Raw genomic sequence first — 25,474 nt, 5'->3', positions numbered from 1 at the left:
TTTAAGTGTAAACAAGGTTTATTGCGATGTGCATTTTGCATCCATAAATTGTTCACAAAAATACCATGGACACAATCAAGCAACAATTCCCGTGTTTTAAAAAGACTGCTGTCAAAAAACTTCTCCCTGTGAAGTTACACATGGTCCTGTTGGCTTGTGAGTATTAGGCAAGTCTTTGGTAGTTAGAAAACAGTTCATTCAGAAACATGTGGCCCTCTTCTTTCATGGATGGCATAGAGGTCAATAAAACACATGTCTGACATATCAGCAGAACATTCTCAGCAACGTTATCCACTACTCGCCTCCATTTCAGAACATTTTAGTTTACATCAGTCGCTAATTTACAGAACTATGCAAATGTATACAGATTCATTCCCATAAACAAATCATCATTTTACACATAGCCCATATAAACAAGTTGATTTGTTCCGTATCAAAACACAAACAAATAATTCCCGTAAGCAGCAGGCCCCAACTGCAGAGATACAAGCGTTGCTTTAGAAATCATATGGCAGGAGTTACCACTGTGGTAGAGAAGACCAGACCAAAGTCCATCTCAAAACTCTGTAACTACAATAGCTAAGAATGTCCACAGCTAGGGATCATTGACATGGAGGGAATTAATGGAGCACACTCCGGGATCTCATCCCATGAAGCTTGCATCAGAGTGAAGAACACCCGGCAGGGCTCTCTTGAGACTGTGGAGGCATCTCTTGGAGACGTACATTTCCTTGGCTTGACACGAATAGGTCGATGATGCATTTCTGTGGAGGTCCCAAAGCTTACATCTCTGGGCCAGCTCCATCAGGCGAACCCCTCTCCTTCTCTTCACGAGATAGACCAAGGGAAAGCAAGGCTGCAGCCCCAAGCAAGGGGCATGTCAGTCCTGTTGTACAGTAACCTCGGATGTCTACATCACTCTCTCTCGTCCGCACAAGTCCGAAGAGATTGTCGGATATTACAGAACACACTAGGCCACTGGTACATCATAACGCTTTCGTTTATCAGGTTTCATCTGCACAGACAGCTTCTTCTGGAAGTTGCATATCTGGAGGTCCATTTCAGGTGAGAGCTGTGGCTCTGCCCGCCCCTTGGCAGAGCCACTTATACAGCAGAGCCTGTGCTGTTGTACTGGTGGCCCACGTCCTCGGGGGACCCCGTCTCCTGAGGGTCCAGAGGGAGGCTGGAGTCTGACGGCAAGCGTGACTGAAACTTCTGCAGCTGCTCGGGGCTGGCCAGATTCTTTAGCAGGCTGTTCTCACGCTCCAGCTGGTTGTTTTTCTCTGCCAGTTCCTTGATTTGCTCTTTTAAGATCTCCACTTCCTCCCTGACTGCGTACATCAAGTGATTCTTTACAAGATCCTGTAGAGAAAAAAAGAGGGAATTGAGTTTCGGCGCTCATACCAAACTATATTCTGCATGACCATTACATAACCTACTAATCTGAATCAACCTAATGGTTTGCGCAATGCAATTGTTACAATCAACCATTTTTATTTCAAAGCAAAACTTAAAAGTCAGTTTACGGAATATAAATGGCCTCTGCGTGTTGACCTCTGACGTTTACTGCAGGTGGGCAATGCAAAGCAGCATATGCATGAAATAGGTGCAGCAGCTTGATAGCGTGCACGAGCTCTGGGTTACAACCTACACAGAAACTAGATACTTTCCACCGCACTTCTATAAATGTGAGCTTCTTCTAAAAAACAGGCTTTAGTACGGCATCTATGGCGTTAAGGTGATGCTTTAAATTGCATTTTCATGCCTCTTACCATTGCTTGCTCGATCTTGTTGTCAATGGCTACAACGCTTGCGCCAGAGGCACTGCAACAGACAAAGAAAACCACTGTTAGAAAACACCTCAGCAGTAAACAACAACGATCTATCATAGTGTGACACTTGAATAGAATGATTCACGTATTGAAAAATGTAAATATACGTGCAGCATTTACGTTATTTAGCCAGTAGCGCACATTAGCGTGAATTATGTATGACGCAATGACGTAAATCTAGCCGTTTTTTCAAATCAGCGATCGAATCCCAAAACCATCCCCGGTGCTCATCGCCTACCTGTTGTCTAGTTTGACCGATACTACATCTCCTCCTAAAAACGACGAGAAGAACGAGATGGAGAAATTGTGTAGTTGGTACACAGCGAGCTCCATTGGCGTTTTGAAAATCTCTGTGCTCATATTGAGGACGAGACCCGTCTGAATAATACTTCTCGCCACGGTTGCGACTTGTTTTAGCACGATATTAAAATCCTGGTTTGGTTTGGTTTGGTTGCTGTGTAGCAGTGCAGAGACGTCGGGCGCTATGAGTGAACTAAGAGCGGTTTCAGGAGAAACACTGTCGGTTAGTGATGCTATTTCTGCCGCAGAGGGCTTTATATACCGGCGTGCTGGCGTCATATGACGCATGAATGAATTATGCAAAGTAGGCGTGTAGCTAGATTCTCGTTCTGCCCTCACGCTGAACTCGCTGAAGGAACACACAGCGTGCAGCAACAAACCTCAAAAACACACCAACTATACAAACAAGAGGCGAACAGACAACCGCGTGCTTGCTTTAGTAGGCTACTTTTGATCTTTTTTACGTTTGATATTGTTTGGCCAAATGTCTGTTCGATACGTTCGGTGAGTTGCAAATTCGTTTTTTCCCCGAGGAAAGTGACATAATCAATCTTTCAGTCTATGCCCTTAGGCCTTCGTGGGGTAATAGTTTTGCAGTTTCTTAGAAACAGCATTTTTTTGAAGAACCGGGGTGTCATTATGAAAATACAGCACGTCAGATTTTCTCACAGTGCCTTTGCCACGGTAACATTAGGCTTTGGAGCCTCTAGTGGCCAAAGTGTGAACTGCAGACGCAACACAAACATTAGGTCAACCAGTTAAGGTCAAAGTCACTTAAAAATCTAGATATGAGTCAACAAGCTGGTGCATGCGAGTTTTGCTGACTTCAAAAATAATATAATCACAATATGTTGTTTTTCACTGTTTGTCATCTAACTTTTTTACATAAATTACAACAAACTATAATAACAAAATGCATCGTATGGTGTAAAAATGAAATATGTTTTATTTTATATATACCGTATATGTTTATTTATACCTGTAAAACAAATTAAATATGTATTTACTGCCTTTTTTTACACTACATACGCATTGCTGTTTGCAATTTTCTAAGTGGAGCAGGACATTAACTAAATCCCCCTGGCACACTTTGAAAGTTGATGACTCGAAGCCGATCCTCCTAATGAGGTTTCACTGAACATAAATTTATGACCGCAGCGCTGTCACCTTACATTTCACGCAGAGTTTGTAATGCTGCATGATAAGATTTCATAGGAGCTAGATTTTGGGCTCTGGTGAGCTGTAGTCAGGTTTATTGGCAAAGGCTGGGACAGTCTGTACTTTATGAAGCGATAATCATGGTGTAGAGATAAAAAGAAAATACATATTAGTGCCTTCTTTATTTATTGAGTTATGCATCTACAGGCGATAAAGTGTCAACAGAACCTGTTTGTGTCAATCTTACTGTCCTCTAGACGCCGTGTAAAGTAATATTGTTTATTTGTGTGTCTACATGTCGACCTTGATAAATGATTAAACGTGCAATGTGACAAAAGCAGCCTTTTTCACAGAGAGCTGCATACCTTACAATCTAGGAAAATTAGGAATAACTAATACATTTGCATAGTATAAACCTGTTTGCTATTGGATAGATAGTCATTCAAAATCATCTACGTTGTCATGATGCAGTGAGATGCAGTGCAAACAAATGCTTCATTCAGCTGCCACTCCTAACAAAGGCCTGCACATCACAGTAAACACAGATGTGCCGTGGTACAGTATGTCTCCATCTGTCACCACGGCGAGGGTGGAGATGTCCCAGCCTCGCTCTGAAAAAAACCAGCTTAAAACTGTTACTGTACAGTTGATAGTTTTTAAAACTGGTCTCAATGTACTCATTATGTTTAATACAGAAACACTCAGCACTGAGCAACACTTATTATTTACACGTAAGCCCCTCGCAGTATGCAACAAGAGCTCATTTACCAAAGACAAACAAACACATTTTCTCATGACTAATGCCACACCTGAAACAAACTCTTCTTCATAAATTGCATACGCACACCGATAATTACTTAAAAAGAATGTCCAGAATTCAACCATGCATGTTTGCATTCTTTGAATAGTTGCTCCTTATTAGGTAAAACATTTTAGGGCGACTGGAGATTTTAAACAGGAAAGACACAATACTGTATAGAACATGTAAATCACTGCATCTGAACTTTTTTTAACGTAGTAATGAAACTCTCATATACCTTAGTGATTTTACCGTGATCCACAACGGTCGCACACTACACTGAACCTAGCGTAACGATTTTTACACCTTGTGCAACAAGACCCGTCCGTGCGAGTGGTTGGACTACTGACTTTCCTCACTCTCACTACACACCTGCAAGATTAATCCATCAGCTGTCTATAGTGATGAGACACTCGCACGGCCCCGTCAATTTTACACTTACCGCCTGTCCCGCTTCTTAAATAGATTAGGTGAGTAGAGAGGTGATAAGCTCATGGCCGTTGCTCTGTGCAGATGGAATCTACGAGGGAATCGCTTAATTGCGGACGCACCCAAAGATCGTGCGGCTTTATCTAGCTTTACATTTCCAGCAGTGTGGATGGTCCCGCATTCACGTAGAAGTGGCACATTTTCTTAGCTGGATGGGAGGGAGAAGAACAATCGGGGTGGTTTCTGTTTTTTCTTACTCAGAATTCTCTTGTAGTCTAATTGCATTTTTTATCACCGTATACTTTATTAAGACACTTTAGCCTTGGTTACTCTTAGTGTTTCAGCATTACTAAAGGATATAATATGACAGATTATAAATTATCAATAAAATGATAGTGCTGGTATACAGAAGAAAACTTAAACAAGGTTCTTCAAAAGGTTCTTCGATTCCAATGGAAGATCCTTTTTTTGGTTCCATAAAGAACCTTTAACGTCTGAACGTTTCTTTTCATAAAAGGATCTTTATGGCAGAGAAAGGTTCTCCAGATTATAAAAAAGTGAGAAAGAGATGGTTCTTTAAAGAACCTTTGACTGAATGGTTCTTTGTGGAGCACCTTTATTTTTTGAAGAGTGTGTGTTCCTCAGATGAATCTGCAAGAAAATGCCAAAATTCGTTTTCCATAACCCCTTTATGGAAAATATTGTTGACAGTATAATTATATAAAGTGTAAAGAGGATCTTGTTGTGTTTTTATGCTTCGTGTCTGTTTCATGATAGACAGACAGCCTTGTTTTGTGTGCATTGTCTGTCTGGAGACACGTAGTGTAAACATGTTGGTACAGGAGATGTCTATGCTGTATGTTATGTAAAACAAGAGATTAGAAAACCATTACTTCAATCCAGTAAATAGATGTGATTGTCTTGTTAGACCGTGTCAAAAAGCATGGTTTAAGTTGGATCATTCTTACAGAAGTATTCATGTCAGTGTATAGGAAAATGCTTATGTTTTGGTTGCCAAGAGACAAACAACATGCAAAGGCTTCTATTTGTCTGTCGGCATCTGTAGATGTATTTTATTTACATTTTAGTTGAAACATTCTAAAAGTAAAACTTTCTTCATTTCCATGTTTCCTTGTGTTGATTTGACGTAGTTTTATTTTTTCTTAAGTTTTGGCGTAACTATGTCGTATCCGGAGGGCTTCAAATGCATCATACAGAAGTGCTTGACCTACTTAGGACTCATTAGGTTGAACCGCCGTCCTACCCTGAACTGCCAACAAGACAGGAATTCAGGCTAGAGAAATACAAAACAGGTCACTTAATGTACTTTAATAAACAATGTATAGAGAAAATGTGCATTGTTTGGAAACCAGCCATGCTTCTGTGATTTCTTATGCAAATGCCTTTGTTTGCTCGTTCCCATTAACACACAGTAAAACAAGATAAATGAGGCACAAAAAAGGTCTTTATATTACCCTTGCGCCCACTCGAGTAATTTCTCAGAGTCTGCGGTTTCATGCATTTGCTGAGCAATTACGATTGGTCAGCTTATCAATGGCACTATTATCACAGTACATGTTGGAGCCGCTTATGTAAGCCTCTGTTTAAACAGTTATAAAACCACTTCTAATCATACAGTATGTTTTAGCAGATGTTTGTACCTTTAAGGCCCAGGTGTGTCGCAGCTCTGTTGCTTTGACATCTGTCCAGACACTGCCCAATTTTAAGCCACTGTAAACGGAGTACTTGTGGGTTATAAAAACATATTTGTGGATGCCCAGTTTCCAGTGGGCTGCCTCTGTGTGTGCACATGGAAATTCGGCACAGGATGAATGAGTTTGATGATGGCGGTACTGTAATACAGTGAGTTTGCCACTTGAGGCCGTCTTGGACATTTAATGCCACATTGATGCTAGACATTAAGATTTGTCATATTAACAGCTGTGCATCATCTGTGCCCATGGCAGATCAGTGAAATATTGGTGGTGGAGATATAGGTTGTGTAAACTCATACCAGAATTTACAGACTGAAAAGTAACAAATTTTATCATTCAGTTACTCATTTAAAACAAAAAGTTCTAGAATGGTTTCAAATAGTTGCATGCATCCTTTGGAGCCTCGCACTCCCAACTTGCATCATGGGTAAGTGTGCTGTGCAAATGCATTCAGTACTAATTTTGTGGGTGGGTTGCCACGTTACCTAATTTGCATAAAAGTGAATAAGGGATAAACCAGCACAGACAGGGCATGCAAGTAAACAGTAGAGCAGCATATCTCCTGTAGACTCGTACCCAATGATCTTCACGAAAATTCTGTTCTTGGTGTGCCGGGAATTAAACTCAAATCGAAGTCACCTGAAGCAGAGAAGGTCGCTTTCACACAATCTGGCTGTGTTCTGCACGGTGTGTACAATTACAGTATATCAAATTGCTCTTATTAGTCTGTCATAGTATTTTAAGTAACAAAAAACCCTGCTGATAACATAAATGTGACTCTTTATCATCACTCCCGTAATTAATATAATCATCATAACTGAAGAACATTAGTCTCACATTATGTCGTATAAAACCTTCATTTTCTTGGCATCGGGTCCCAGTGGGCTGTCTCCGACTATAAAACTGATCATTTTAACTTCTCAGTCTGTGGGTTCTGTTGAATTAACTCTGCAAGAAGGATAAAAATAGACCTGTATGTGGTCCAGATTCCATGTACTGAGGAACTCTGTACGGTATGTACCCTTAATCCCTGTGGTAAAGCAGACAAGTTCATACCAGATGTGTCACGAAATCCCAATTAACAATGCATTGTTTATTGCTGAGGAGTGTCAGGGGGCTTCACACAAGTCATAATCCGTGTCTCTGGTTTGGCCGTGACCTCCCATGGGCTTCACAAAGCTGTTTCCCTGATAAAGCAGGTCTGCGTGAACATGTGGGAAAGACATTCGTTCATTGGAAGTGCAGTACGTCCTCTAATACAATGTGATCATGACAAAAATGTATTCCTTTCTGGAATACTCTATCCTGATTGGTCGATTAGGACATTCTGCATTCAAATATAATTATGAAATGGCTGCTAAAGTGAGTTCTTCCATGTTCTGTTTCTCAAAGCATATCTATGTCTATTTGTATATGTCTATGTATTTCTTTGTTTGGTAAAAGGTTGAGTAGTATAATGAACAGTCAGTCAGTCTTTACAGCATAGTTATCCCCTTAAGGATGATTTAAGAAGGGGTTCGCTTGTGGCACATGATTACTCTGTCAAGGTTTCTTTTGCAGTAATGATCATCTTAACAGTGGAAACTGTCTCTTTTTGCCGCTTTTAGTTTCTAGGGGGTCCGACGTGAGATGTTCTCCGGGCAGCATGTGCATTTCCTGGCTTCAAAGTGGCAACAGTATGCGCATAACCCCAGTGTTCTGGCTTCAGTAGATAAGTGGACATACTGTAGAAGGGCGGAGAATCGGGCTGTGATGTCAGACCTGGTTCGGTGCATCCGCACTAATGCAGATCAGCTTGCATCAACACGATGAGCTCGGCAGTTTGTCTCTTGCCCGTTTATTAGTGAACCTCATTTTAATTCGAAAAGAAAATATGAGCGAGTGGAGCGAGCCAATTTATTTGATCAGGTACTTCTCAGTGTCAGTTGCTTGGAGAAGTGCCTTCTTGTGACCAATGAGCCTTGAAAGTGGGAACAAATCTATTTGCAGTAATGCATATTTGAGGTGTTTATTAATCACCTTTTGACCTGTGGTCAGTGTAATTGTGGTGATAAAAGAGCGTCATAAATCATCTTTCCATTTGATAGTCAATGCATGAATTGTGTACACAAAATCTGTATTGCTTCTTTATTATGAACAAATTGTCATTTTTATATATTAACATAGAGAAGGACATTGTTTGGTTTCTTGCACTGTGCACTGAAAGCATTTGTCCCTTTAATTATATGCCATTGTCATCGCTTGCTTTCCAAAGACAACACAGACACGCTACCTTTGACACAGCCTTAAAGCAAACAATGATGTCTAAATATCTCTATGGAACAGAGGCAAAGTTCAGAAAGTACACTGTTATCTCTATGTATGTTGACGTTACAGCGAACACGCACGCATTTGAAGACACACAAACAATGAATATTTAATGAGCCGCACAGTTTGCGTGTCTCTCTGTGTATATGCTGTGATATACTGTCTGAATAGAGCTGGCAGTCAGACAGAAGATTTACAGCACCTGGGCCGCCCTGGCTTTCATTCTCTGGTTATTTTTCTAAACGTTCTCCCACAAACTCGTTCTTCAATCTTGAAATGGATGAAATCTAGCTCGGGAGGGCATTTCCTTGAAATGGGGCGACCCCGTTCACCCCCTGACATGAGTGAAACAACCGTGCTTGTTTGCGATTACATCCGTGATTTCAAGCAACTACACCTGCCGATTGAAAACGTGTTATCTCCGGGTTTGTAAACACTCTTAATCTCCTCGACACAAAAGGATTAAATCGTTTTAAGGTATGAACTGAAAGGTGATACGCTTGCAGGTAACTAAAGTGGTGACGTCAAACCTCTGATCAGAATCAGCCAGCCGGAGAAAAATGCACAGGCCAGCTGAACACAGCAAAGATGTCGGTGTCTGATGTACAGGATTTTTACACGTAGACAGCATTTCAGCCAACTAACTGTCATCGTATCTCCAAAACAATCTAGAAGCCCAGTCAGACTTGAGAAAGTTGTCCAAAATATGGTGATATGCTGGCGAGCAGCCACGGCTGCAGAAACACGTTATGCTCTGAGAAGTCAGGGGAGGTGAATGTTCGCTACTCTGCGATATACAGATTTTCTGTACTTGCATGAGGCCATCGGCCTGAGATGATCTAACGTAAATAACGAAAGGAACTGTGGGAAAAGTGTGTGTGTGTGTGTTAAAAGAGCACATGTGTGCATTACTCTGCTGCAGGACTCGAACTATGACCGACTAAAGCAGATAATCGATTCTGTCATTCATTCGTGTTATTTCTAACCTGTATGACTTTCTTCTGCAGAACACAAAAGAATATATTTTGAAGAATGTTGATAGCCGATCAACATTGGCCCCCATTGACTTTCATCGTATGGCCACCGAGACATTTCTTAAAATATCTTCTTTTGTCTTCCACAGATAAAAAAGTCATTTACTGGTTTTAAAAGACATGAGGGTGAATAAAAGATTACAGAATTCTTTTTTTGAACGAACTATCCCTTTATGTAGTCAGCCTCTCTGCCTAAGGCAAATATAAAATAAACTATTTTTCTAGTGAATCAAAATGCATTTCCAATAGTGCAGATCCAACAGTTCAAATGCAGTAAAAGACATCAAAGCTTGCCATGTCTGCAGATGAACATTTCTATAGCCCTTATTGATAATTCTGTTTGATACCATTTGTCCTTCATTTTCAGATATCCTGGCACACAGTGGTTTTACACAACAGCGAGAAGCACATGCATAAAGCCACACCCTGGATAATGCAGAAGTGCTTGTTTCAAAACACCAGCTAAAGAAACCTAAACACGTTCTGTTTCGATTTGTTTAAGGCATTACCAAATACCGTCTCTTACTACTAACAACCGTCAGCATAACAAGATTTTGCGTGCTGTGACTTGGCAGTTATTTTGCCATGCACGCATGACAGCTCCAGCATGTTATACAAACAAAGCATGAGTCCTGGACGATTTATTAAAGCACAAAGATTACAATGTATTCTGTCATTTCGTCCTCTTACACCTTTACCTGCCCTGAAAAACATTTATTTTGTTCTGTGCTAGGCTAAGTTGAAGGCCCAGAAATGTCCTACATACTAAGCTCATACCGTCTGCATTACATGCTCTGTTTTGCCTGCGCCCCTCCCTGCTCCATGCTTTGCATGTCTGCAAGTCTTTCCCTATTGTCTGGCTTCACGCTATTCTTGGAATGAGCGAAGGTGTTATGTTAGGTGTGACTTTAACAATACCTGTCGTGTTGTATCATGGTGAGCTACATTAACTTTGATAGCTTTTGTTTACCTAACACCCTGTCACAAGTGTCGTTGTTGAGTTGATTTGACCGAAATGGCATGGCACGGTTCATTGCTGGGCGCTCTACACTGTCCTAAGTCACCTTAGTAAACACGACTCTCTTTTTTTTTTAGACGTGGGGGAGGACAGCCGTACACTTCAAACGACCCTGTGACATAAACATGGTAACCAGGAGGCTTTTAGAAATCCTGCCTAAACAAACAGACCACAGGATGAAACTCTACATGACCCTTACATGAGGACAATAAGGAAACTGGTTAGGACCGGACCTATTATTAGACACTGTGATAAAGACACTCGCATGGAAGTTGTTGTTAAGGCTATGCATTTCCAAGACAAAAACCAGGGCACTTTTTCGAAACCTTGAAGGTCCAAAAAACAAGTTTTTCAGGAAATTGAAAAAACAATTAAAGTAAATACTGTATTGTCATATATGGAGATGTGAGGTTTCAGAAGGACAGCAATTTGTGACTCTTGACTTCACCATTCACTGTTATTGTATGGAAAAAGAAAAATAATAACCCACCGTGTTTTATTAGAGAAAGCAAGTCATATAGCATGAAAACTACACAAGGGCGATACTCATACCAGTGTCTACAATAAAAACCTGGACGTTTTGAAGTGGGCAGACCAAAATTATTTTTGTTCCGAAGCGTGCCATTAGATCATTTGTCAAGATTTCAACAGACGCATGATGAAACAGCAAGTAAAGTTTATCCGGGGGATGTCCTGTGTTTCAAATGTAAATGACTGTGAGAGAGGCAGAGAGCGCACTGAAACTGGGATATAAAAAACGAGGAAGAGAAAGAGGTGGGGTGGGAGGGCTTTCACAGCTGTTGTTCTGCAATGTTTCCTCTGATAGTGGACTTGGCTGTACTCCCAGTTCTTTAGGTAAACGACTCCAAACTCAATTACCTTCAACGCCTTTTGGTGAACAAACATGGTGGCAGTATGCAAAACAACTCTTTATTTCCCCAAACTAATATGCATATTTAAAATAGCTGTTATTTTGGAAATATGTTGGTTTTAATTCCACCTTTATCCTCTTATAAAGCTGTCTGTCATTGCACAAGTGTAAATGCTGACATATGGAAATTCATTAGCCTCTTATATCAAGATCAGCTTATGGCGAACACTTTAATTCTTTAATCTGTTCTACACACCGACCTTTTGCTAGCTGCACTTGGCCAGGACATACGGTAAGGAACTTATTTCTGAATACAAATTTAGGGGAACAAAAGCCCCTGATGGCTTTCACCCGTGCTTCTACAGGGGACCATGGCAACACCTAAAAACCTGAAAGATAACGTCTTGAATTTCAGGTCACATCCGCACGAAGCCAGGGCTTCCTTATCCGATCTTTTTTTTTTCATGTCGTCTCATGAAATATCTGCGTACACACGAAACCACTGAAGCTGACTCAAAACGATATAGTATACATGCCAAATCAGTATGTGGCGCTGTAATAGTGCCACAGAGATACACTAAAAAAGAAGACTAAGAGCATGCACATAAACATGACATCATCATTTCAGAAAATAAACTGATCGGCTGTAAACACACGAAAATGCAAGGGGGCATTTCAGATTTATCCACTCTGGCACCCGGTTTAAAAAAAGGGATTTCAGGCTCCCAAAATGCCGGATCAGTCTGAACGAAACACAAAATGTTTATGTATACAGCCAAACGCGTCTCTGTGTGGATGGCCTCTCAGTGTACTCTCAGACATTTGCTTAATGCTTTGGAAGAAGCAAACATTGTGCATATCATATAAATAATTAATAAACCATTAAGCGTTATGCAGTTTGACTAATAATAACATTAAAAAACGTGACAACATCTCAGCCCGGTGTCAGCCTCCGTAGTGCTTCGAAAGAGAGGGGGTGAGCCGTCGACTGCAATTTGCAACCTGCTAAATTCTATACACTTGACCTTTAAGATCTGACAAGTTCTGTGCTTTCTAAACAGATGATAGAGGATTTAGAGTTAGCATGTTTCTGTAATACAGCCACAGAATATTATTGAGACCTTAGCCACACCCTGACAACCAGACGCAACAGTTGGAGAGCTTCATAAAGGGCGAATCATACGAAACCATTTTTTCATATAAATATAAATAGATTGTTTGATTAATTGATTCATGCATGTTTAATGTTTTGCTTAATTTATGTAAAATCCTTTTGATTATATTCATTATATATCGTTATAATGTTTTTTGAAACTCTTTGCCCTAATACCATTATGTATTAGCTCTATCAATCTGCTTCTAAAAACACACAAAGCAAACATAGCGCTAATAATCCAGTAGAATGACAAGACATTTTTCTCATACAAGTCTATTCTTTAGCAGTCAGGTGTGGTCTGGTGAGTGAGTTAGCTGGAAAAAGATCTTTCTATCATGCAGATTTTCCACAGAAGTGCATGTCAGACTTACATAATAATAATATGTAATAATGCTTTTCATGCAGCAAAGGATGAACAGCCACGAGTGTCTAGGAGCAACCATCACTCATTTTTTTCCATGAGAGTTCATGCCATGTGTCTGTGCTGCTTAGTACAATGGTGTATTTTATACTGTTACAACATGGCAACTTATTCATTGTCACTTGCATAGGTAGCCTACTTATATTATAGGTTATACATTTAAACTGCATATATGATTGATGTCATTCAAACCCTTGATCTTTGTACTTTCTGTGCCATACTTTACTATCTGATCTACAGAAACTGAAAACCATAACAGGATCCTCTCAAACTGTTTGCTACATAAGATCCAACAATATGCTTTATGGAGAAACGACTATTTCAGTGAGAAACCTGAACTTATTTTGACACGTTCATAACCCGAAAACCAGAGGCGTGGTGGGTTGTGTGAGAGTCTACAGTAAGACTAGAACATTCTTCACTGTTATCTGACATGCAAGCTGCGAAGATCTCTGGCGAGTGACAAATAATGAACTGTGGACCTTGGGAGATTTGTGAATTTGGGCCACAGCACTGTAGATGAATTCCAAGAAGAACCGAATTGGCCCTTTGGACAGAGCTGAGAGCCGAAAGTTTCACATTCCAGTCCCCTGTGTCTTTGATTCTTTTGGCAGGGATTTGGAAGTTACATGAGCCTGTCCCAAAGTTCACTCTTGTGTTTACTTATTTTTGTGTTTGCTTGCATGCTAACAGCAGAACCATGAGTCGCTCCATGACATCGCAGCGGAAAGAATGCTACCGCAAACCTGCTAAATGGCACTAACAATTAGTGAACGTCAAACTCAATGCATCTCATGATTGTTTATCCTGGCGGTGTATACTGTGGGCATCTCCCGCGAACCCTCTGGCAATGTTTTTTCATCACTAGCCTGTCCAACGGTGATCGTTTGACCCCTCCCCCGAACAAAAACGATTACAATAGGATTAATTAATATCACTTTTTCTTTGTTTAAAGACTTGAGCAATCTCCTCTAATTTACGAGAAACCCAAGATAGAACTCGTTTGTTGAAGCGAGCCAATATGCATTAAAAGACAGAGCAAAGCTACTGGCATAGACATGTTGCACAAGGATTTTGGCGAAGGTGCTTCACAAAGTGTTTCCAGAAAGCCCCGAATGGTTCCAATAAAACAGAGGAAGTTTAACTAAGAGCCACTTTCAGTTATTCATGCAAAAATGGTCACATCAATTTCACAGTAGAAGCAATTCGGGGAGTTATTGTGTTTTGAGCACTGTTTCTCCTCCTCTAAGATAGAATTGAAGGCATTCTACCGTAAACCTCGCAAAACAGCTTTTACGTAATTGTTTCGCTTAATTGTTTACCTGTTACCCGAGGCATCATCTTTTCCCATAAATACACTGTTGAAACCTGACTTCATAATAAGTTACGTAGATTTTTGGGCTTGGGAAAATTTACTTTACCCTGGAACGAAATGCCGTCGTGTTGTTACAACAAAACCGCTCCATGTGTGTTATCAATATAATTAAAGTTAATGCGAATTGGCATCTACAATTCCAAACAAATATGGACACCGGTTTCTATTTATATTCAGAATGAACGCTGTAATATGCATTACAAAATCTCTGTTATAAAAAGTTAATAACATTGACCTGCTATACTGTATACTATTCTCAACCAAAGTGGTAAAATATGCCAACTTTGTGCACCACAAAACTTAACGTTTGGTCTTAGTTCTGCAGCAGGAGACTGGTGTTTTTAAGAACCAAGTTCCCATAATTAACCCTACGAGGCAAACAATCCAAACCAAAGAGTTGTTTACTGTGGAAAGACTTTTCGGGTAGAAAACTGTTCATTGCGTAGCTACGCGGCGCACATTGTTTTTGACATACACATAACTAACAACGTTAGTGCAGGAGTTTCCAAACTCCATGAGTGTACCAATGAGATTCTGTTTGGATGGTGTGCAACAACCATGTGGAGATCTTCCTAAACGACTGTCCGATGAGAATGAGCTCTAATAGCAGGCTGATTCATCTTATAGTTGTATAGGACACTATGTTCCAGACCGGCCAAACCCACAATGAGCCATGGCTTGTCAGGCTTAATCTTATGGACTTACTTCATGGAAAAACACAAGTCTTATTTGTCAAAAGCAGGACAGTACAGTAACTTTAACCATACTGGGATCAACTGGAATTAACTGTGCTGTACATGATTTTGGGTTTAATATCTAGGTAAAAATCAGTCACGTTTGTATAGTTTTTCGTCTTTTACTATAGAGTTACCCTAAATGTGTTGATTGTGTACAGCATCTGATGCACCTGTCCTGAGTGTGTATGTATAGGTTTTTGATGCTCCACTAAATCTACCTACATCCATCAGTTTTTACTTTTTTCCAATATTCCAATATTTTATATACAGTATATTTAATCTTATAACGACACATTATTGGTTTGTTTTAAAACTTTGGGTTTGAGTCACGGTAGGTTCACCCCAGTATGTTCCCAGCACTGGTTATTTGCCTGCCCATGCAGAAATAAAAAAACTGCAGTCATAACATATTTTCTTAATTTAAGTGGCGCCGCATTTTGATCCAATGAAATTCCACCGTGGGTGTGGCTAACCGTCAAAATGTCCTGTACCCGTCTGCCGCATTGTGTCTAGTATAATGCCAGTGGCTCAGTTATGATGCACAGATTCTGATGGGTGAGTCAGCCCATGCGGGCTCTTAGCTGGTGATATAACAAGGGCAAATCCTGAAGAGGGCAGACGGCTGATGACAGGTTCTCTTGCCAGGGTGTGAATGTATAAGACGATAAGGGCAAACACCTCATCGCAGTGCTAACCTCTCTATTATCCTGTAAACAACTTGGAGAATGACAGCCATATCATTCCAAATGAAGCTCCTCATAAACAAAAAAGACAAACATTTGTGCAATGTGTTAATGAGTGTTAATTTTGATTAAGATGTGCATATATCAATGTAAACAGTTTCCTATTGTATTCATCAATTCAGTCTGATGTGATACATGTAATGTAGCCCTAAATAAATTTGGACTTTTTCCTTACTGTCAAGCTACACAAGGCTGCAAAAAGCTGCATTGGGCTTTATGCGGAATGTCACATGCAGAAACAGATCTCACCGCACCCGGTTTACTCAAAATGTCCAAGGAGCTTCCAAAACTAATAATTGTGTATCACATATACAGATGGATTTTTACTTTTGAATACTAATATGGATTAAAACAGCAAATATGAAAAAAACTACCTAGGTTGGGTAATCACATCAAAATCCGTCGTTTTTCTGGTTTAGTCATGTGATGTTTAACATACACTCTGTAACAGTGGTCTACAGTGTCAACTCTAGTCATGGGACATCATAACAGTGCACATTTTGTATGTCTGCCGTATCTGACAGGTACTGGCTACTTCCATCTTCCTGTCTCTTTGGAGAGATGTTTTGATTTGGTTGTAAAATAGCAAAATGTGCAATACTGTAGGTTCCCAACACCACAGATAAGAACCACTTGTCTGTACAGCTTGTGCCTTAATTTCAAGACAGTCACTCATACATTTTCATTTAAGAACAGTGGCCAGGATTATGGTCACATTTTGTTTTCCACAGAAGAAAGACAATCTGGAGCCGAGAGGTTGAGTCACCAATCATAGATTTTTTTTATTTAATATGAAAACAGGTGGCCTGAGGTTCTTTGCAAGACATTGTGCAAGGTTTGAAATTATTGTTATGTTATTTCACTCCAAGACAGGTACCAATAATGCCTTTTGATATTGCGAAAATGAATCCCTTGGATAAGATCAAACTGTAGCCACAATGATTTTTTTAGATTTGTTAGCCAACGATTGTCAGTTCTTCGTGATTTTCACAAACACTGAATTTGGCATAATAGAATAAGATCACGTGAATTAAATGCGCTTCACGTTTCACAATGAAGGTGATGTCTGCGGTAGATTCAATTCCACTGGCCTTGGGGGAAATTAAGGCTACAGATGCACTCCTGCATGTCTGCAATAAAATCTTATTATGTCTGTCTTGGCAGTCACTTCAACATGATCAGACTTTCCCCTTAGCCTGAGGTAAACATACTGTAACTGAAGCCAAAGAGAGTGTACTTTATTAAGTCAACAAACCATGACCCCATGAGGCTATTTTGTAAGCTATCAGGGCAAATCTGTTTCACAAGCTACTGATCCGACCTCCACGCTAATATTTTGTTTTCATAATATCACGCTTTCATAATGTCGTGCTAGATCATCATGTGTACTTGTGTAAATATAAGGCTGTGTATCCATCAAAGCATTTTAACTCTTCTAAAAATGCTGAGTGTGGTTTTTATTAGCTGAAAAATATGAAAATGGAATAGGCCTATCGCTCCAAAATGATGTGTTGTTAGTATCTGGTTTTGCTAGTTTGTTTAATCTACAAATGTTCATATTGTGGTAGGATATCATCTAGTGCAAAAATGTATACTCGGAGACCGAAATATTTATATAACTTAAACATTGTTTCTGAAGTATGCTGTTCTGGTTGGTATTTGTATCACCGCTCCTGCACTGTGACTGGTCAGCTGAGTAAAAAGTGATATTGATAAGCACACTGTTATTCTCAAATTTAACATTTTCACATGTCCTATGTGTATTCTTTGGAGGATCTATTGCCAGAAATGCAATATAACATACATAACTGTCTTCATAGGGGCATAAAGACCTTACATAATGAAGCGTTAGGTTTTTATTTCCTAAGAATGAGCTATTTCTATCTACATACCGCGGGTCCCCTTGCATGGAATTCACCATGTTTTTCTACAGTAGCCATAGATGGACAAACTGCTTTCTCATTCGGGAAAGAAGCGAAATCGTGACAACATCTAAGTTCTGTGTCATCCACCGTAGTGCTTCAAAAGGGAGGGGTGGAGTAGCCGTTGGATGCAATTTGCACTGCTTTCTCAGCATTTTGGTGGAAATGTGCCATGTGCCACTTAGGGTACCAAGTGTGCCAACTGCTAATGTTGATCCTCCTCTTGATCGTGTGATTCCTAAAGTAATGATTTGGTTTATTTTAGATTGTATAACAGCTCAGTATCTTTCTTAGCTTATTTCAACATTCCCTCCGAGGTCATGGACTCTGAGGCCCGCTAGTGGCCTCAATTACCATGTTTGTGTTGTGGCTATAGCATGACTGCTGTGGCTCAGTGAATGCCAATGTTGGGTGGGTTTGTAGACAGTGCCTGTCAGTACCCTGAACCCTGCCTCTGGGAACAGGAGCACATAATACCAGACAACAAAGCCCGGGCTGGCCCTCTGCCTATGGCCCGCTACCAACTGTCCACCGTCCCGCTCACAACAATGCTGCCATTGAGCCAGTCAATTAAACCGATATCATACACCTCTTTGGGTGTTTGTCTAACTATGACAAGTAAATTACTCAACAAGCCTTCGCCACAAAGACAATTGACCTGTTAAGCCATTATGAAAGCAGATCCACCTGTTGCATTTTATAACAGCGTCCCATCTATCGGCCGTAGGCTCGTGTTAATGGCGGCACTCGGTTCAATCGTCAATGCAAATGTCGTAGCACGCAGCATGTGCTACATCAAAGGATTGCATCTCATTCAAATAATTAGCTGAGACATTATCACGTTATTAGCTTTTATATGTACGACAGGGAAAATTGATGGAACATGATGTATGCCTCTGGGTGGCACGCGTTCGGTGCTGTTTGCTATTCAGTACTTATGCCGTCCTAATTAAAAACAGCCACTTTAGATCGAAGGGCAAACGATACAAAATCATAATTATACAGCGATCAACTGTCTGCAAGGCATTTTCCACATTATCTACGCACGTCCGCATGGAAATGAGATACAATCAGTATTAAAATTCATGCTGTTCTTTTGAAACAGCACTCCGACAGAAGCCTTTCCTATTGGTGTTGACACAGCTGTGAGCAGCGAACATGTCTTCAGATTGTGGTGTAATGTATGCAGCTGATCGGTTTTATAGCGATAACCATGTCAAATAAACAGACTTGTGAGGCCGGCAGTTGGGAATAATGCTGGGAGATCCAAGCCGGAGGTCTTCCAAAGCCTTGATTTCATCACTTGCATCAGCCTGACAATCTCAAAACAACTTTAAAAGGAAGACCACTCAGCCAAAACCACAGGAACCCTTATGACCCCAAGACTTTTATGTAACAGTCTGCAGCATGCTGCCTTCCAGAAAATATCCAGGAGGCTTTAGGACAATCTATCAAGATACAGTTTCACTCTAGGATGTTTTGTCCTCTACGTGAGGTATTGTAGAACTTGGCTGCGTACAAAGGTTAATTGTTAGCGAGGAGTATTTTTTGGCATATTGGTTGTACAAAATATGTATTGATCTTGATGGCTCGGGTCTCTGCTCCAACAAGTCTTGAAGTTCTTGGGAAAGAGGATGCACACATTCACACACACACACACAAAAAGAGCTCTCCAGTTCTCATGTGGCGAGCATTAGCTTATTATGGCCTTATGCAAACCCCTCACTTTTCACATGTGATGTGCTGGATGCCTTTTATTAGCAACAGTGACTCCCTCCTCCAGGCGGGCTGGAGACACCAGTGACCATATGCTTGGTGTTGTTTTGAACGTGTGAGTCTGCACATTTAGATCTGATTGAGTCATGCATCCTTGAGTTTAAGCAATAGCTTTAAGGGATTCCATTTAGCTGCAGAAGGAGTTTTCAGCTAACAGCCAGAAATTGCCACTTGGGAAAGTCGTTTGAGAACGAACAGTTCAGAATTTGGGCTTTGTTTGTTAGTCCCACTGGACAGTGAGCGAGGAGAGAAGTAGGGTTCAGGCTCTTTTTACGTTGGTTTACTGCCAGTTCACACAAGTTAAGCCCAATAGGCTTTATTCCAGAAGGGTTGTAGAGTTTTGTCTGTTGCCTTCGGGAGGAGTAGGTAGACTTTAGTATATTTTCCATAGCCTGCATTTGTATATGAATTTTGAGGATTTTATTTGTATTATTTGATTTAACCCTATGATGTATTCATTTACACATACTGTACATGTATGAAATGGAATCAGATAATGCCCCAAAAATAAAAATTCTGTAATCATTTACTGACTCTCAGATTGTTCCAAACCGGTATCAATTTCTCTGTTCCGTAAACAGAAAGGTATTTTGAAGAATGTAAGTAACCAAACAGATCTCATCCCCAATGACTCCCATAGTGTTTTTTCCTAATATGGCAGTAAATGAAAGATACGATCTGTTTGGTTACTTATATTCTTCCTTTGTGTTTAGCAGAACAAATACATTTATACAGGTTTGGAACAACCCGAGGTTGAGTAAATGATGACAGAATTTAAAATTTTGAGTAAACTGACCTTTTAAATATTGCAGTGCAAAATATTTATTAGCTGTTAAGTTCAAAATGTCTGAATCTATGCCTTAGCTTGCCTGGGAGTGAAGTGCATGATTATTTGCATACTAAGCTACCAAACATTTTAGCAATATGTCAGTGAGTTCGGTGGAGTTGATGTTGGCAAGACCTCTGTTAATCTGTCAGAAAATCTAATTAAAAGACACACCTTCCTTATCATTGTTCTATCAATAACACTATGTTCACTGTTTCTGGACGTCAAGGACCTTTGTGTGTATTCTGTCTGTAGGGAATGCAGAAGTTTGAAATATGAAATATAAGGAGAAGAAGAAAAAAACATCCTTACGTCTGTAACAGCATTTTCTAAATGTCAATATTTAGAACATGCCGGGATCATAGAGAAAGTATGACACAAAGATCGGTCCAACACAAAACTGAATTCCTTTTCCTGCAAGAAGTGGCCAGAGTATGATCAAACAATGGCTATTTGACGGTATTAACACAGAGGACTATTGAACATGGTGTATTTACTCTTGGGACATAGGTCAAGAACAACTCTTGTTGACATCCCACCACTTTGCTCATAATAAAAGTAATTACAGTTTGTAAACTGTAACCTTCCAATGCCACGTGTAAAATTGAGGACACCCTGATAAAGAAGATTAGATATTAACTTGCACACTAGAGGAGATTTAATTCAGAGGTGTGTCAGTGTGGGAAGGAGATATATTGGCTGCGTCCAAATACCCCCGCTTGCGGTCTTTGCACTTGACCACTTGACTACTTTCATCACGTATTTCCTGTTTTTGTCCCAAGTTGTCTAGTGGGCGTGAAGATCCCAAGAGAGCATGTAGTATTTCTAACCCCGATGGGACACACTTAGCAAGTGCAAACATGTAACTTTAATGAATGTGGTGTTTGTAATTATGTGATAAAAAGCTGTTTTACAAAATACATAACTCTGAAGTTTTCACCAATAAAATGTGCAACACTACGTTTTGCTATGAAATGAATATGAAATATCTAAGTAAATAGTCAAATCAAGTCAGAATAATTTTTAATAGTGTGTTGTTTGTATTGTACCAAAGCAACACATGCTGGCCAAACATAGAATAAATAAAGGGTCAGAGGTCACATGCATACAATGCCAAGTTTGGGCCACCAAAGCGTGCATGGGTAGTAACGCTTGTTTATGTTGTTGATTTGAAACAGTCTTTAAAAATGAAGCAAAAAATTATTCTTGTAGGAACGTTTGATTAAATTATTTATTTATGAACCAAAAATGGTTCTTCTGTGACACTGCTGTGAAAAGCGTGTTGTAGAACCATTCATTATATAATGTGAATATTCATAGTCTCTAAGACAATTCCTCTACTTTACTTTCCTCATTATATCTCATTGCTTTTACACCATAAAGCTTTCTTTAGTCATTATCATTCTTTTACTTTTCAATAGACGTCGCTATGAATTTAACATTCGTGCAAACATGTTTTGCTGACATGTTTTGCTGACATGCTGAGCTGGCACATCTGTGAGGTTATCAGCCAGTTTCACTATATATCTTTATCAACTTAAAGAGCAAAGTATGACAGGTGAGCTTTAAATATTCAACCCGTATCTCTGATAACTCTGACAAGTTAGTGAAATCCATACGGTGGCGCGTTATGATAACAACATATGGAATGCATTCTTACCGCGTCAATTAGTTACAGTTCAATTCTTTTTGTAATCACCCTTTAGCTGACTTGAGCCGACTGTTTTCCCCAATGGGCCTCAAGTGTAATTCTCTTGCAGACTAAACATTTCACCTGCTATCTGATTTATCCGACTGTCCTGGTGTCCATACATTGTGGTTGGCTGGCGTGCTGTCGTAGAAAAAACACTGTAACCCGATTAGACACGTCTGCCAAATATCTTTATTCGTTTTTGACATGTTAAAATTCTGTTTTACACCACGTCAGCATGTTCCAAAACACAATGTATACATTCAGTCGAACATTAAATTGTGGGAAATGTTATAGGTTTACGAGATTTCTCAATGAATGTTGTTTTGGAAACGGCAGGGACTGTCAAATTTAAGAAACACACACGTTACCTGTTTAGGAAATTGTTTGCTGGATAGTTTAGCTATGGGGTGAGCTATGCCAGCATGGCACTTATATTGCCCGATTTTATACGTCAATATGTGTTTCGCTTCAGCTGACGGAAGTAAGGAGGAAAATAAATGAAATCCCTGTGCACTTTGCGCCCTAAAGCTACGGGAATCAAATCTTTAAATGAATCAGATGAGTCGCAATAAATAGGGGGTATTTAAGGTGGAAGAACTGTTTTAAGGTGGAATGACACAAGATCCTTGCAAGTTTGAGCAAAGGCATGTTCTTCATACCAATCTGCACATTCCTGCAACCATACTGAGACTAAGAGCCACCTTAGACTTAAATAACAAAGCAAGGGCTGTGTTTAAGCCTTTGTGTTGTCTTTAATTGCAGTATGTTCTTATCGCCGTACGACACGAAATAAAATAACTGGTAGTTTTGAGTGGTTGTGTAACATTTCTTGATGTTGGATTATGACATGCAAGCCATTGAGTAATTCACGAATACATGTGATATAAATCCCATTAGAAGCAAATGCAATAAAATGACTAGTCTGGTTAGAAGACAACTGTGGCGTTACTATAGAAATTAATCTGAAATTCATTTCAATTTGTATGGTGACCATACATTTTATGGCCCCAGCAAGGTGTGCGGGTGTTTACCGGAGCAGGTGTATGCGTCTAAAGTGTGTTTGTTCTCATACCTGTGAAAGAACAGCAGAATGGACAGCATGGTTTGGTCAATGTTACTGTTGCAGATGCCTTCATTGAGCAGATAGCAGGGGTCCCGGACCACCGACTCCAGCGAGTCCTGTCTCATGATGTTGTTCAGCTTATCTGTGTTTAGGTTCTGAAAGTGAAGCTGGTCTCGCAGCTGTCTGAAGTGGTTGATTGAAGTGGGGCTGCCCAGGCTCGCGTGGCCAGGTCGGCCCGGCACGGGTTCACAGCCATTGGCAAGATCCAGACAGCAGCTGCAGCAGTCCAGGCCGATGGGCGAGGGGCACTCCTCTTTTGACATCAGGCCGAGGCTGACAGCTGATAAGGTGCAGGCAGGTTCTCCTCCACCTGCTCTCAGCGCACAGCAGACCAGAAGCTGTATTTGAGTTTGTGATTTTAAGAGTAAACTTCTGAGAAGTTCACGTGCTGAGACGATCACCCGCTGAGTCTGCGTGAGTTGATTCTCCTCGACTGTGCGTGTGAGAGAGAGTTGTGTGTGCGTGCGAACATGCAACCTCTGCTTTTATGAGCGGGGTTGCCTGTTCGCTCGTAATGATGCAGCCGGAATGTGTTTGAAAGAAAAACCAGAAGCTGCTTCTGTTTTTTTCTCCTCGCCGTCCACTGCACTTTTTCCTGCCCCTTGTTTGCATACTGTGCAGAACGGAGAAAGGAGGCGGAGGGAGGGAGGTTGGGGAAAGGAGAGGGTTGGACAGGAAGGAGGAGAAATGCTGTGATTGGTTGAACTGCTCTGATCGGATCACAAACAGACCCCTCCTATGTTTCTTTTGCACTACCACTCTTTAACTTGACATCACAGTTGGGGTGGAGCACAGTTAGAATGAGGAAAGAAGTGTAAAAGTATGCTTTTTAAAATGTACACTTTGGTGCTGCCTGGGGCGGATCCCAGTGCCAGAGCAAACCATAATACTTCCCTTTTCATTTCACAGAATCAAACACGAATACCTACGGCTGGTATATTTTGACATGTTTTGTACTCTTTGCGTGCTGCTGGTACTAATACTGCTTGCGTGTTTGGTGTTCCATGTCCAGTGAGTCATTTGGAATATGTAAACATAAATCTCGTTGGTCTTGCTCGGTTGTTTATTTTTTTACCAATATCACCAAGTAAACCTAAAGTGTGTTGATGCATTTGAGTCCATAAACGCATGTTATATTAATAATGGAAGAACATGGTCCCTAATCTAAATGTATATTAAATTGATCTTATTATTATTTGAGGTTTGGCTGTTTTTGCAAACTGAAACTTGTAATGTTTAATGAAGGAAACACGCTGACAAAACAACAACGTATACAACACACTTGAAAAATCCTTCAGTAGTCAATAAATTTCTCGGAAACCACTGATATCTTCCACTGATGATATCCGCATCTCTGAAAACAAGCAATACGTGTTGTTTCATCACATCGTATGAGCTATTAGCTACACTTTGATAACATTCTGGTTATTGTGGTCTATAATATTATATATATATAGTTCTATCGTGTATTATAAGGAATGGACAAAAATATGAATACCCATTTCTATAAGGGTTAATATTAAATGTCTGGGCTAAAGATAGTTGAGGTTACTATATATTGTCTGGGTTGCACAGCAAAACAATGTTTTGAACAAGCTGTGCTAGAACAAGTTGTGTTTAGCAGTGGTTAGAACAAGAAATCTGTGAAACGAATGACTTGTCAGATGTCCAGAAGGGACCATTTGTTTGAGCTTACTTATGGCAGCAGCATCTGTAAACTTAACCACCAAACTGTTTCACGATCAACAATCTTCACGATTAATAGATATTCCCGGCTCCTACCTCTCTAAAGCAATCTGAATCCACTTAAGAGACTGTTTATAAGTTGTATAGATAGATTGGTTTGAAGCTGTATTAAAGACAAATGTTCTTTCAAAAATATATCACCTATTTGCCCGCTGTTCTTGTTATTGTCCAACCTCGGTATGTACACCATATTTCATCAGTGTAATGTAATAATGCTTTACTGTAAAAGCCTCTTCGTAATATTTCTTGAAATTAAATTTGCATAACTTGACTAAGGAACCTCACAATGTGGGTTCAGGAAATGTAATTTAGCAGAGAAGAAGTGAATTATGATTGCTTTATTGAGTGTGTAATGAGACATGTTTGGGCCGTGTAAGGGCTTTGCAAGTGTGGGGTCACACAAGTTGAAATGGTGGCTCTCTGCTGGTAAACAGATGGATGTGCAGGTAACAAAAGAAAGGAAGATGACAGTAAAATATCAATTTAGTATTTT

At 40.1% G+C, this 25,474-nt stretch overlaps 1 protein-coding gene across 2 annotated transcripts; it reads right to left on the bottom strand.

Moving 5' to 3' along the window:
• tsc22d3 (TSC22 domain family, member 3) lies at positions 1-23,973 on the bottom strand. 2 transcript variants are annotated; one of them, XM_079479555.1, is made up of 3 exons: positions 23,185-23,973; positions 1,773-1,824; positions 1-1,362 (listed from the first exon to the last, which is right to left on the bottom strand). In XM_079479555.1, exons 1-3 carry the CDS (start codon positions 23,496-23,498, stop codon positions 1,105-1,107), a joined length of 624 nt encoding a protein of 207 aa, XP_079335681.1. In that variant the 5' UTR covers positions 23,499-23,973; the 3' UTR covers positions 1-1,104. The 2 variants fall into 2 exon arrangements, with proteins under 2 accessions (XP_079335681.1, XP_079335680.1); XM_079479554.1 differs by lacking the exon at positions 23,185-23,973 and adding an exon at positions 2,071-2,529.
• Positions 23,974-25,474: the final 1,501 nt, after the last annotated feature.

The sequence above is a fragment of the Barbatula barbatula genome (assembly GCF_947034865.1).
Source record: "Barbatula barbatula genome assembly, chromosome: 18".
NCBI lineage: Eukaryota > Metazoa > Chordata > Actinopteri > Cypriniformes > Nemacheilidae > Barbatula > Barbatula barbatula.
This window is presented reverse-complemented; position numbering and strand designations above follow the sequence as displayed.